Below are 11,840 nucleotides of genomic sequence, written 5' to 3' on the forward strand. Positions count from 1 at the left end.
CCACCTACAATTGATACAGGTAGTCACAATGTGTGTGACACTCTAAATAAATTTGTACACATATACAGAGAGAAAGAGAGAGAGAGAGAGATATGGGGGAAAGTTACTGAAGAGTTTTTATGCTCTTTGTAATATGCTATCTTTTCTCGACACTAAAAAGTGGGGAGGAGGAACAAACTCTGTCATAGTTTCTCTGTGTAACAGTAATTTTACGAGTGGTAAACATTGTCCAAGAAGATGAAAAGTACTTGCCTTTCTGCAAGTCTTGGTCGGTAGCTTCCAGGGGTAAGAGCTCATTTTCCCGAGGTGAAGACACTGGTTTTGTTGTTTGGTATTTGTGAGAAGGCTGAATCCTGTCATACTCTCCTAAATGCACCCCAAGAGGGGAAAAAAAAAAACAAACCAAGCAGCAAAGTTTACTATATTAGCAGCACCGCTGTTTAGGAAAGAGTGACTAAGTTTGTATTTACCAGAGTGTCCTGGTTCAGCTAGGAGAGGGTTAAGCTTCTCCCCAGCAGGGGGAAGGGATCTCCAGCTGGGTTATTCATACCATGCTGATAGTCAGGTCCGGCGCGGCAGCGCGGGAAGTTTTCCTTTGGGGTTTTGGTCGCAGGAAGCACGCGCTGCAGGCTGGCTGTGTTCACTGTGGTATTTCTCTGTATATCTTTTGTCTTGTTTACTGTTATTACTGTTTATTGTTGTTATTATTGCTGTTGTTGTTGTTCAGATTGTTTATTACACTGTTGTACTAAATTTCTCCTTATTTTAACCCCGGGGTTTGTGCCCTACTCAGTCCGAGGGTGGGGGAGGGACAACAGCAACATGGTCTCCGGTCCCGGCAGGGACTAAACTATCACACAGATTTACAGCATATTTCCTTTACTGCTCTTTCCTCTTCAATATCTGCAGCAGTCTTAGGCACCCAGTTAGGCACCTCTGTGGGAAATATTTTTCAAGGGTTACTAGACAGCTAGACAAAGACCTTCAGCAACTCTTAATAACCAACCACCGTAAGGAATTTCACTTTGGTCACAGCCCTTCTTTTTTTCTGACTGCAACCTCTGCTTCTGGCCAGACGATTCTTTGCTAATTAGGTGTTTGCAAGTGCAGTGGACTTGCAGCAATGACACATGTTAAGAAGCAAATGTTTGTTGATCTAACCTGATCCAAAACCATCTTCGGTACTCATGATCCTTCTTTTACCCCCGAAAGGAAATCTTCAGATGAAACATGTGGCCAGGGAGTGCTTGTCACAAACCCTCTGCCCAGAGTTCCTCTCCTGCAGTGTGTGCCAGGAGAGCTGGCGAAGGGAGTGCTCCTTGGCTGTCTCAGGTAAGGCTGCTGAGATTAACAAAGCCCTGCTTCTTGTATGGTTGAGGTTCCTGTGGCTTATTCAGACTGAAATCAAGTTAGGAATCATGAGCAGGCAGCCAGTGGCAGCCAGCCTGAAGGGCAAGGGAAAGTGAAAAGTAGCTTGGGGCTGCCTGAGAACGAGCACAGCAGTTTGCAGAGTGCACACGTGAGAGTAGGTCGCACTCTCGCTTTCGCTCTCCGGGAATGTGCAGTTCGTTCCTTCCCTCTGAATGTCGCCTCTCTGAGTGAGATACATCCAACAGTTAAACTACATTTTAAAAAATTTAAAAAAAATAATTTATATAAAAATATATACACGTGGACATTCAGTTCGTGAAGAGTGTCATATGGATTCTCCTTGCTAGATTTAAGAATAACTTTCTGTAGTCAAATGAGACTGCCTGCGGAGTTTAGGAAACCAGCTGCAAAAAAGGATACGCTTGTCCCCGGTGCCTCTTGGGCACAGTCTCTGGCTCACACCCCCCACCAGCATCCCTGCGTGGTGGTTAGGACAGCGCTGGCTGCCAGGGGCCGATGCTGTGGCTGTGGGAGCTGTGCTAGGAGCAGTCTGGGCACTCCCAGAAACAGGGCTCAAGTTCTTGCCCTGGTCCTGTGTGGTGAGTTCGGCTCAACATGCCCAGATAGGACAGGCTGCGTTTTGCGGAGGGGAACTGCAGGAATACAAGGCGTTTGCTTCTGACTAGAGTCTTTCTGGACTTCTTTTATGACTCCTGTCTCCAGCTCTGGAGAGGGGGCCCATGAACAACGCTCTTTTAGTCCACTTATTCGTGCTTCTGTGTCAAGTCATGCTGACTTGCTCCCAACCCCTCCTGCTCCTCCTTTAGCTGCTCTGACCTCGGGGTTTGCAGAGGTATTTCCCTCACTTCCCTCTTCCTCAGAGGTTCCCCTTCTTAAGTATCTTATCACTGAGGTGCAGCCACCATGGCTAATTGGCTCGGCCTTGGCCAGAGGCAGGTCTGACTTTGAGCCAGGGGAGCTTCTAGAAGCTTCTCACAGCAGCCACCCCTGTAGTTCTTTGGCCACTACCAAACCCCGCCACACACAACCCCCCCCAGCCTTCACCCTAAGCACTCCCCTGCAGAGCCCGTAGCCGAGGTCAGATCAGTCCCATGTCCTTGTCTGGACTCACAGCTTACCTGCAGCTGTTCTTTGTGCAAGGCCGGGGCGGCTCCGGCTTCACCTTCACCTGTCCCTTGGGTAGCTGAGGCCAGAATGAGCCGGGGATGGCCCTCCCGCAGGGGCCTTCCCACCCTCAGAGCCAAAGCCCTGCTCCAGGCCCCAAGGGCCTCGGTGGCCCTACAGCGGGTGCCTCCCATCGCCCCTGCGCAGCAGCCCGGAGGCCGCCAGGCCCTCTGCTGCCCTCTGCCCCAAGAATTGGTGGAAGACAGAGAACAAATGGCAAATAACTCGGCAGTTCATTGTCAAGTATATTATTTCTTGTGTAATACAGTTAGGACGAAAAAATCCTGTGAAACTTTAAGAGCAGGAATCTGTAATATACATTGATTTGCTGCAAAACCAGAGGACAAACAGATGCTGAAGAACTGAGACAAAACTGAGATACTGAGAGAGTGGAGGATTCCCTGAAGAGACTAGTGACAAAACTAACATCCCTCTACTTCATTTGCCAAAAATAGTGTCAGTAAAATAACCACAGTAAAAGTCAGCATAGTTTAATTTAAACAGCATCATTTTCCATTTGTGTGTGTTGAATGTTTGGGGTTTTTTTTTTAACTAGGAGATCATGGATTTGTATTTAAGGAGAGTTAATAGTGACATAATCCCAGTGTCTTTATGTTTATAGACTGTGCTTGAACATGCATTCATGTATTTCTGCCATCTTAAACTGGTGCATTGAAGTTTCCTCCTCCTTCCATTTACTGTTCTGCAATTGTTTCTCAGAAACATGAACACAGTTCATTCCAACTCTCAGAACCCAAGCACAAATAGAGAGGTTCATTGTTGTGGTAAGGCATTAGCTGTCTTTTTCTATCTGCTAAGCCACAGAAAACACTGCATTTAGATCACAGATAACCCCTGCAGGAGGTTAACCTTTGCGGGAACAAAAGCACAAACGCTAATATGGTAGATGTTATATGTTCAGTTTATTAACTGCGCAATTGTTTTATATACGCCTTTCTGTACATCGTGAGATCTTTAGTTCCCTGTTCTTTCCGTGCATCGCGAGATCTTTTCATGTGCCTCTGTTTTTCATGTACATCGCAAGATCTTCCGAGCACCTCTCCCTACACTTCCCCCTCCCCATGCTTTATCAACCATGCGTCAGAGGTTGTATAAGACCGATGCCTTCCAGATCTTCCCTTTCTTTGTTCCGCAGCGGCGCCCGCAAGACCCGTCCGAGAGCTTTCTCAATCAAGGGTTAGTCAAACTTCAAAAACAAAGCACACTTAGAATAGTTCCACAGAAGGCTAAAACAATACAGCAGTTATGATTACTAATTAGAAGATAAGCTAATTTCACTACTTATAATTAAGGGATGTGACTAAATACTACAAAAATAAACAGTAAGGAAAATATGAAGTAGCACACTTAATTAATAGAAGTACTAACATTCAGATCCACAATTGCTAGGGAACCCTGGATGCAGCGAGAGTTTAGAGTGCCCTTCCTCAGAAACTGGAAATCCTACTGGATGCGTCCATCCGTAGGTGAGGCATCCAATGTTGCTGCAAACAGCTCCAGCCTCTAAATCAACAGGCCAAAATAACTGGCACTTTTCTTTGAGAGGAAACATCTGATTTCATCCTCCTGTTGGGTTCCACCCAGAGCCTGGCCAGTACTTCAGGGGGAAAACCAAGGGAGTTTCTAATAAGGTTAAATACTTAAGCTCTTAATTCTTAATATTCCTAAGCAAAGAAAGTTGAATACATGCATTCTTATAGCATTTCATCCTTATTAATAACTACATTTCATCTAAACTACATCTTCCACTATTGACTAATAAATCTAAATATTTCATTAAGGCAACCGTAGTGTGGTTTGTTCTGTTGCAATAGCAAACATTACCCAGACATTCTGCTTAAAAGATCAGCTGAAGAGATTGCAAACAGTTTGTACAGGGGCATTCACAGCACCCGTCATATAGATCAATGAGAGAGCTTCCTCTGAACCGCTGTTGTGCACTGATCACTTGATCCAAAAAGGTTGTGGCAGAGGGTTTACAGACAACAAAAATGGAGAGGCTTTTGGGAAAACATCGATTATGTGGAGAATGAAATAACTGGGACAGTTCAGCTTTGAGAGGTGCTCTTTGGGGTGCCATGGATAATACATTCACTAAATTGAATTTAGGGAGAGCTTGGAATTTTCTAACTGCTTAGTTCCAGTAGAAAATGTGAATTTGTCAAAGAAGAAGTATTTTGTGGAATGTATAATTAAAAAAAAAAAAAAAATTCAATGGAATCACAGCCAAGGTTTCTGCCTGTTGGGGACTTTCCTCCCATTAGAAACATGCCTTATCTCCTCCAAGCAGGCTCTCTGGGATCCCAAGTTTCTGTGGTAGATCTGTGTCATGGGCCTCCTCAGGCATAGGACAAGTGATTATTCAGGTTCAAAACTCCAGGGCAAACCCACTTTAGGGACAAGCAAGAATTTTAAACAAGCTTTCCAGTGCTCTGTGAGGTTTGGATCCAATAGCACTGTGTTTGTAGAAAGACAGGGAATTTTAAATCCCCACAAAGCTGAGTGTCTCGGGATTTCCTGAGTATGGCTTGAGCACATACCATCCTCCATTTTTCATTTAACATACTCCTATTCATCAAGAAAATGAGTAGGCACACAGAGACTTGAATCCAAGGTGAACCAAAGGGTGCAGGCATTGCATCTTTCCCAAGAAGCCTTCCAAGACAACCATGACTCTGCACCAATAGCCTTCAAAAGGCCAAAGAGCAGCTTAGTGGTAGAGCTCACGGTTTAGGTCTGCTCCTGCGGCTTAGGTGCTGGACTAGGAGTGCATGATATCTGTACAATCCAAATAATTCAGGCATTCCCAGTGAGAAGAAGCTTGGATGATCTCATTCATGTTTCCCATTAACGCTATCTGTAAGAGGAGGGTTGGAGCGTGGCTACAGATACTTTGTTGGTAGCTTTTGCTGTTTTCACTTGCATTTCCCTTAGATAAGATAGAATGAGTAAATGAGTTTATTACAGTTTAGGAAAACTATGGAAGTAGCAAAGAATATTTTCTTACACAGTTATCTGCTCCTTTACAGGCAGTTGAAGTTATGTATGTACCTGTTGTCAAGTTTGAGTTTGGTGTCGAGGTAAGCATTTTGCTTTTTTTTTTCAAGTGAGAAATACTTTTTATTTCCCTTGGAAGGTTTAGAAGAACCTAAATCTTCTAAGCATTGAAGAGTTTTCTTCCAGTTTGCAGCTTAAAGTTACTCAGGACCAGGCAGTACACCTTTTTTTTCTGGTGCCCATACCCTTCAATCTTGGTAACTGTTCTCCCTAAGTGGTATTTCCCTCTTCTGCCTTTATGGGAGTCACCCCACTCTTCTACTTGCTTTTCTAGCCCCAACAAATCAAGCCCTCCTGACGTCAGCACGTACGTCCATCTCCCATGTCCCAGCCAGCCCCGCAGGTCTGCTTGCCAGTTCTTTCAGGGCCAGTTCACCTTTCCGGTACGTGAAGGACCAGCAGGGCCACCACATCAGACGAGCTGTGCTCTCGTCAGTGGCATTAACTCTCCTCTACAGTTCCTGAAAACACTTTGCCTGTCACACGGCAGTGTAGTGCTTTCTTATGCCCCCTTCATGCTGTTGGTTCCCAGATGCTCTCTTGTGCTTCCCTTGAGTTCCCTGTAGGTCTTCTTCCCCCTCCTCAGCTTTGAACAGTCAAAGAACATCCAAGGTATGACTCTCAAATTCTTCCCTCTCTTCTAAATAGCTTCTTGGGGGTCTCGGCTTCCTGCCCATCAAATCAGTAGCTTATCATAGCAGGAGAAGGATAGCACTGTTTTTCCCCAAGTAAGCATACACTTAAACTGTTTAAATACAAAAATTAAGAGGAAGGGGGAAAAAAAACAACCAAACAGCTAAGTGGAAAATGAAAGTTTAATTTGGTGCTGAAACAGCTTGAATACTTCTGCTGCATCTGTAGCAGAGGGCTGGCACTCAGATATCTGATCAAGATAAAAGTAAAAATCCTTCCACTAAGGTTCGAAATTACAAAATAACTTAATCGAAGGGAAGACAAAATGTATACATGTAAATTTTGCTGTATGTTTATAATGCCTTCTCAGCACAATGTTTCTCTGATGGCACCAAGAACTTGCTGGTATGAAAAGTTAAGAATTTTAAGTGTTATTTTGAAGCAGTTTACAGTTACAACAGCAGGAGTGAGAAAATAGTCAAGAAATTGACTTGCAGAATGAGGGATGCTTTGTGACTTTCTCCACAGCTTTTATTATGAAGGCAGATTACAGCTCTCTCCCTGTTTGGGAATGCCATCCTTTGTTAGTATTGGTCTGGTTAGGAACTCAGCAGGCTGCCTTGTTCATCATCGCAATTTTTCAATTGGAGGAAAGACAGAAGGCCGGCAGGTACCAGTTTCAGCTGACTTTTACCTGGGTGCAGAGTGAAGCTTCTTTCTGAAAACAAAAATTGCGTCTCTGTCAGGATATCCGATATTATAGGAAGGGTCTTTTTTCTACCCTTTTCTTCACCAAAAAGCTTTTTGGCCCAGATGGTTTTCTCCTGGTGCTGAAATGTGCAACTACTGGGAATCTTGCACACTTGTAGAGGAAAGCTGTTGCCCCCTGAGCTCTGTAGCCATGACGGTAGATGCTGCAATGGTCACGTTCAGCTGCAAAAGGCAGTTGTCTGTGCCTTGTACGCTCACATATCCCAGGTGAGCCGTGTCATGAGAAAAACAGGCTCAATAGCAGCGTCCCGGCTGGGTGAGCAAGGACACCAGCAGCGGGTCTGCTGGTCAGAAGCTGTCAGACCCTGGTGGTGACACCCGATTGGCCCCCACCAGTGCTGATGGCTGGGGCAGGTGCCCCCACCCAATGAAAACGGGGCTTCTTGGCTGCTCAGGGGTAGCAGCTGCTGACCGCCTTGGTTCTTGGGGCTTCGCGGTAGTTGGGGTGCCGGGGTTATGCAGTGCTGGGGTAAGGGTTTTCGAGGGTTGTGCTACACTAGTTTTAGGGAGAGATAGTGGTGTTGGGTGCTAGGGTTATGGGGTCTTAGGGTTACGGGATGCCAGAGCGTAGGTAGCATGCTCACAGCTCGTGCTTGGCTCGGGGGTGATTCCCATACCCTTCCCCCCACATCCAGCACAGGAAGAGCCGAGCTCCCTGAGCACAAAGCCCTTGGCTGGGTTCTGCCCCCCCACTGCCCCCGGGTGTCACTCAGTGGATGGGCCAGGCTTTATGGATTCCAAACGAGCAATTCTACCTGACAGCCAGGCTGGGAATGGGCTTGTGGTCATGAACCTGCTTCCGTGCCCCTTGTGTCGGTGCTACGACCACAATCAGCTCTGTTTGTTTCCCAGTGCCAAGGAGGGGGAGGGCGGGCTGTAACGGGGTGGAAACGGGCAGCACCCGAGGCCCCCATGGCTGAGCCCCTGAACTGGAGGCACCTTGTGCTTCAGACACCTGGTGTGACACCCACGTTCCACAACCCCTCCGGCCCACGGCAGCTCCCCACAGAGTGCCCCGTGCTGCCAACCCGTGCCCCCACCGCCCCCCGCGCCTCCGCCGGCCGGGACCGCCCAAAGCCCCTGCCTCATCTTCCTCAAGTCCTCCTTTTCTCCGCCCTTATCTCCTCTCACACAAGGGACCCACCCCGGGTTGTTTTTCCCACCTGCTCCCAGGTTTACAACATCTGTGAACAGATTTGCTGTTTCAGGTGCTGTTAGCGAGGTCACCTTGGACTTCCATGGCATTCCTCATGTGGTTTCCTAGGTACTGCTGTCCCTGCCAGATTCCTCTCCCTAAAATGACCCCATCTCTTCCTTCAGTTATCTGTGAAGTGTGGCCATCTCCCACACCATTCTCCCTTAACCACCTGCAAAATCTGGTGCTGCAGGAGCAGAGTATCCACAGAAGACAAGATGCCTTCTCTCAGGCCGCCTTCTGCCTGCTCTGAGCACATCCCCTGCTTCCCTCCCGTGACTGCCCTGCACGCCCGCACGTGAGCACGGCTCCGCCATACAGCTGCAGAAGGCAGAGCTGAGGCCGCTCCAGGGTTTCCCAAAGCCATGGAGAATGGCATGTGGGGCCGAGAGCAGGAGCAGCCTTCTCTGTTCAGGGCTTGCAGTTGCCTGTCCTCGGCCACGCGTACCAGGTGCCACAACCGCCCTTGTGGGTGCTGGACCAGAACAGCAACAGAACGCACAGAGAGCAAGGACAGGCAGCCTGCCAGAGGGCTTTGCTGGGACTGATGCGGCCAGCGTGGACAGTGCTGCGTCTGTGCCGCACAGCGCTTTGTGCAGGAAGGGTGACACTGGTCGGCTCTGCTGGGTTTATTGGGCTCGCACATCTCTGCTTGCCTGCCGCGGCTGTAACCAGATGGGCTCTGCAACACCCAAACGCGCCTGCTGCCTGTAGTAGTCACGTTGTCCGGTGTACGTTTGTTGGGAAGGACCTGGTGGCAAAGGGCTGCGTAGCGCAGCGGGGGGCAGTGAACCCCCCAAAGAGGCTGTGGTGCCACACTGGGCTTTTTCCTGCTCGCCACTGGCAGGCAGTGCTGGGGGCCGGGCGCTGCTGCCTGCCACGGGGCCTGCACAGCCCGTCCCACAAGCAGAGCATGCAGCGGGGCTCTCTCGGGGGTGTCCGACCCCAGCGTCTGCCTCCCCTCCTGCTTGGAAATCCCCGTGTTGTGGCCCTGTAACCCTAGAGACCACCGTGCCCAGCCCCCGGAACCAGCGACATTGTGACATCAGCCCCGTTGCCGAGGGCACTGTGGGCAACGCCAGGCCTGCGGGCAGTGCGTCATCGGCTGCCGCACCGGTGGCAACAAGCCCTCGGTTCTGGCAGCTGGCACGTGCCTCTGGCAAGAATGCCTTTCCTTCCCTTCCTCATCCTGCTGGCCCTGTGCCGGCCTGTGAATGGCGCCTGGGACAGCTGTGGGTAAGTGGCCGAGGCCCTGGGAGGGAGCTTGGGCGCCCTGATGGGGTTCCCTGGAGGGTGCCCGCTTGTCCCCGTGGCCACAGCACGGCTTCCCCAGCCCCACGCGGGAGCCTCGGCTCCTTGCAGCACCCGGGCTGCTGGCACAACTCGCCTGCGGGGCTACAGCAGAAACGGGGGCGGCCGCGCGCCCGCCCCACGGGGCTCCCTGGCCTGGCTGTCCATGCAGCGCCCCGTGGGGAGGGCAGAGGGCTGCCCTTCGGCCGGGCCTGCAGTGAGCCGTCGAGCGGGACGGTGATGAGTGTCTGGTTACAGGGGGACCTGCGGGCTCCGGCCCATGGCTGCTCAGCCGGGCACGTCGCGCGTCGTGGGGGGCACAGACGCCCAGGCAGGGGCCTGGCCCTGGATCGTCAGCATCCAGGATCCTTGGAGAGCAGGCACGGGGCACATATGCGGGGGCTCCCTCATCAGCCCGCGGTGGGTCCTCACAGCAGCCCACTGCTTCGTCAAGGCCAGGTAAGGAGGGTCAGGAACGGGGATATCCCCCCAGAGTTCGCGGGTGCCCCGCGACCAGCAGCAGCACGGGCTCCTCCCATCCCCGTTCCTTGCGGTACGCCCAGTGCCTGGGCACTGCAGAGCCCGGCTGAGAGGCTGCTCAGGAGAGGGCTGGGCTCCCGCCACGGCTTCCTACAGCCTCCAGCTCGACACGCCTTGAGCCCGAGGCATGCTAGGGCAGTCTGAGCCTCTGCAGCGCTGCTTTCCTCTGCCCCGTGTGAAGCAGAGGGCAGGGGACTGCTGGGCTGCTGCGGCACATGGCTCCCTCTGAGCCCTCTCCCCATCTGCCTTCCAGGCACGTCAACGCGTGGCGCGTAGTGATCGGGGCCACCCACTTGACTCAGCTGGGCCCGGACACCCAAGTGCGCAATATTAAGCGCCTGGTGGTGCACGAAGACTACAGCAGCGTCTGGGAGAGGAACGACATTGCGCTGCTGGAGCTGGACCAGCCTGTGCAGTGCGGCTACCACGTACAGCTGGCCTGCGTGCCCGACGCCTCGCTGCGGGTGTCAGAGCTGACCAACTGCTACGTCAGTGGCTGGGGGTCCACGATGGCGAGAGGTGAGTTCCCAAGAGTGCTCGTGTCCTGAGTGCGAGCTCGGCACACGGGGGAGGTGGGCTGGGCTTCCTGACAGCAGGGACGAGAGCCAGAGCGTGACTGCGGGGACGTGTGCCCGTAGAGAGATGGGCCTGGCCCAGGGCCCGAGGCCAGGCAGAAGGGCAGCGCCGGGGCAGCGCCTGTCACGCTGCAAAGCCAAGCCCCAGGGAAGGGAGTGGTTCACCCAGGCAGGGCAGGAGACCGGGCACCGACCAGCTGGGTGCTAATTCCTTTCTGTGCTCACAGCTGGAGGCCCGACGGATGTCCTGCAGGAGGCCAAGGTCCCCCTCATCAACGTCCACCTCTGCAACAGCAGCCGGTGGTACGCAGGGGCCGTCCACCCCCACAACCTCTGCGCTGGCTACCCGTGGGGCGGCATCGACACCTGCCAGGTAGGAGATGAGAGAGCGCCCTACCCCACAGGCTCACTACCCTCTCCCTGGCAAGGTTCTGCAGGCGCCAGCACTGAGCAGAGCCTCTCTGCGCAGCGCACACAGCCCTGGCAGGTGCCGTGGGAGAGAAGGAGCCAGGCCTGGTGCTGCCAGCGGCCACCCGACACCACCTGACCCCTCCCTCCCTCCCTCCTCTGCTGCAGGGTGACAGCGGTGGGCCTCTCGTCTGCCAGGATAACAACGCTGAGTACTTCTGGCTTGTTGGGGTGACCAGCTGGGGGAGAGGCTGCGCAAGAGCAAAGCGGCCCGGAGTCTACACCTCCACGCAGCACTTTTATGACTGGATCCTGGTCCAGATGGGGCTGCTCCCAGCAGCAACGGCTCCTCCAAGGCCACGGCCCGTCGCCACGTCAACCCCCTTACAGAGGCCGCCGCCAACACCAGCGCAGGCGGGCAGCTTTACGGCCTGCCCATTTCCACGCCAGAAGCTGGTGGAATTCTTTAAGCTGCTGCAGGAGCTCCTGCAGGTCCTCTGGGGGAAAAAGGCTCCAGCAACAGCATGAGCAGGACCCAGCTGAAGCCGCAGCAGCGCGCCACGACCATCTCCTGCTGGGGCACTGCCTGCTGATCCAAAGGCAGCCTCAGTGTCAGAGTCCTGCTCGGTCCTGCCGACGCACACAAACGCTCCAGTTGAGCATTCTGGTTGTTCAAATAAAGTTGCCAAGTTTCCTAGCTGGCCATGCTGCAGTCCAATTCAGTCTCCTGCGCAAGGCAAGGATCCCCCCGTGCCCGGCACCTGCAAAATGAGGCTGCAGGCAGCCAGGTGGGG

General features: G+C 52.2%; 1 protein-coding gene across 1 annotated transcript; it reads left to right on the plus strand.

Annotated features, from left to right (window-relative positions):
• The first annotated feature begins 7,168 nt into the window (after positions 1–7,168).
• Positions 7,169–11,574, plus strand: LOC141959904 (acrosin-like). The gene is made up of 5 exons (XM_074904283.1): positions 7,169–7,245; positions 9,782–9,982; positions 10,317–10,582; positions 10,866–11,011; positions 11,215–11,574. Exons 1-5 carry the CDS (start codon positions 7,169–7,171, stop codon positions 11,572–11,574), a joined length of 1,050 nt encoding a protein of 349 aa, XP_074760384.1.
• The last annotated feature ends 266 nt before the right edge of the window (positions 11,575–11,840 follow it).

The sequence above is a fragment of the Athene noctua genome, chromosome 4 (assembly GCF_965140245.1).
Source record: "Athene noctua chromosome 4, bAthNoc1.hap1.1, whole genome shotgun sequence".
NCBI classification, from domain to species: domain Eukaryota; kingdom Metazoa; phylum Chordata; class Aves; order Strigiformes; family Strigidae; genus Athene; species Athene noctua.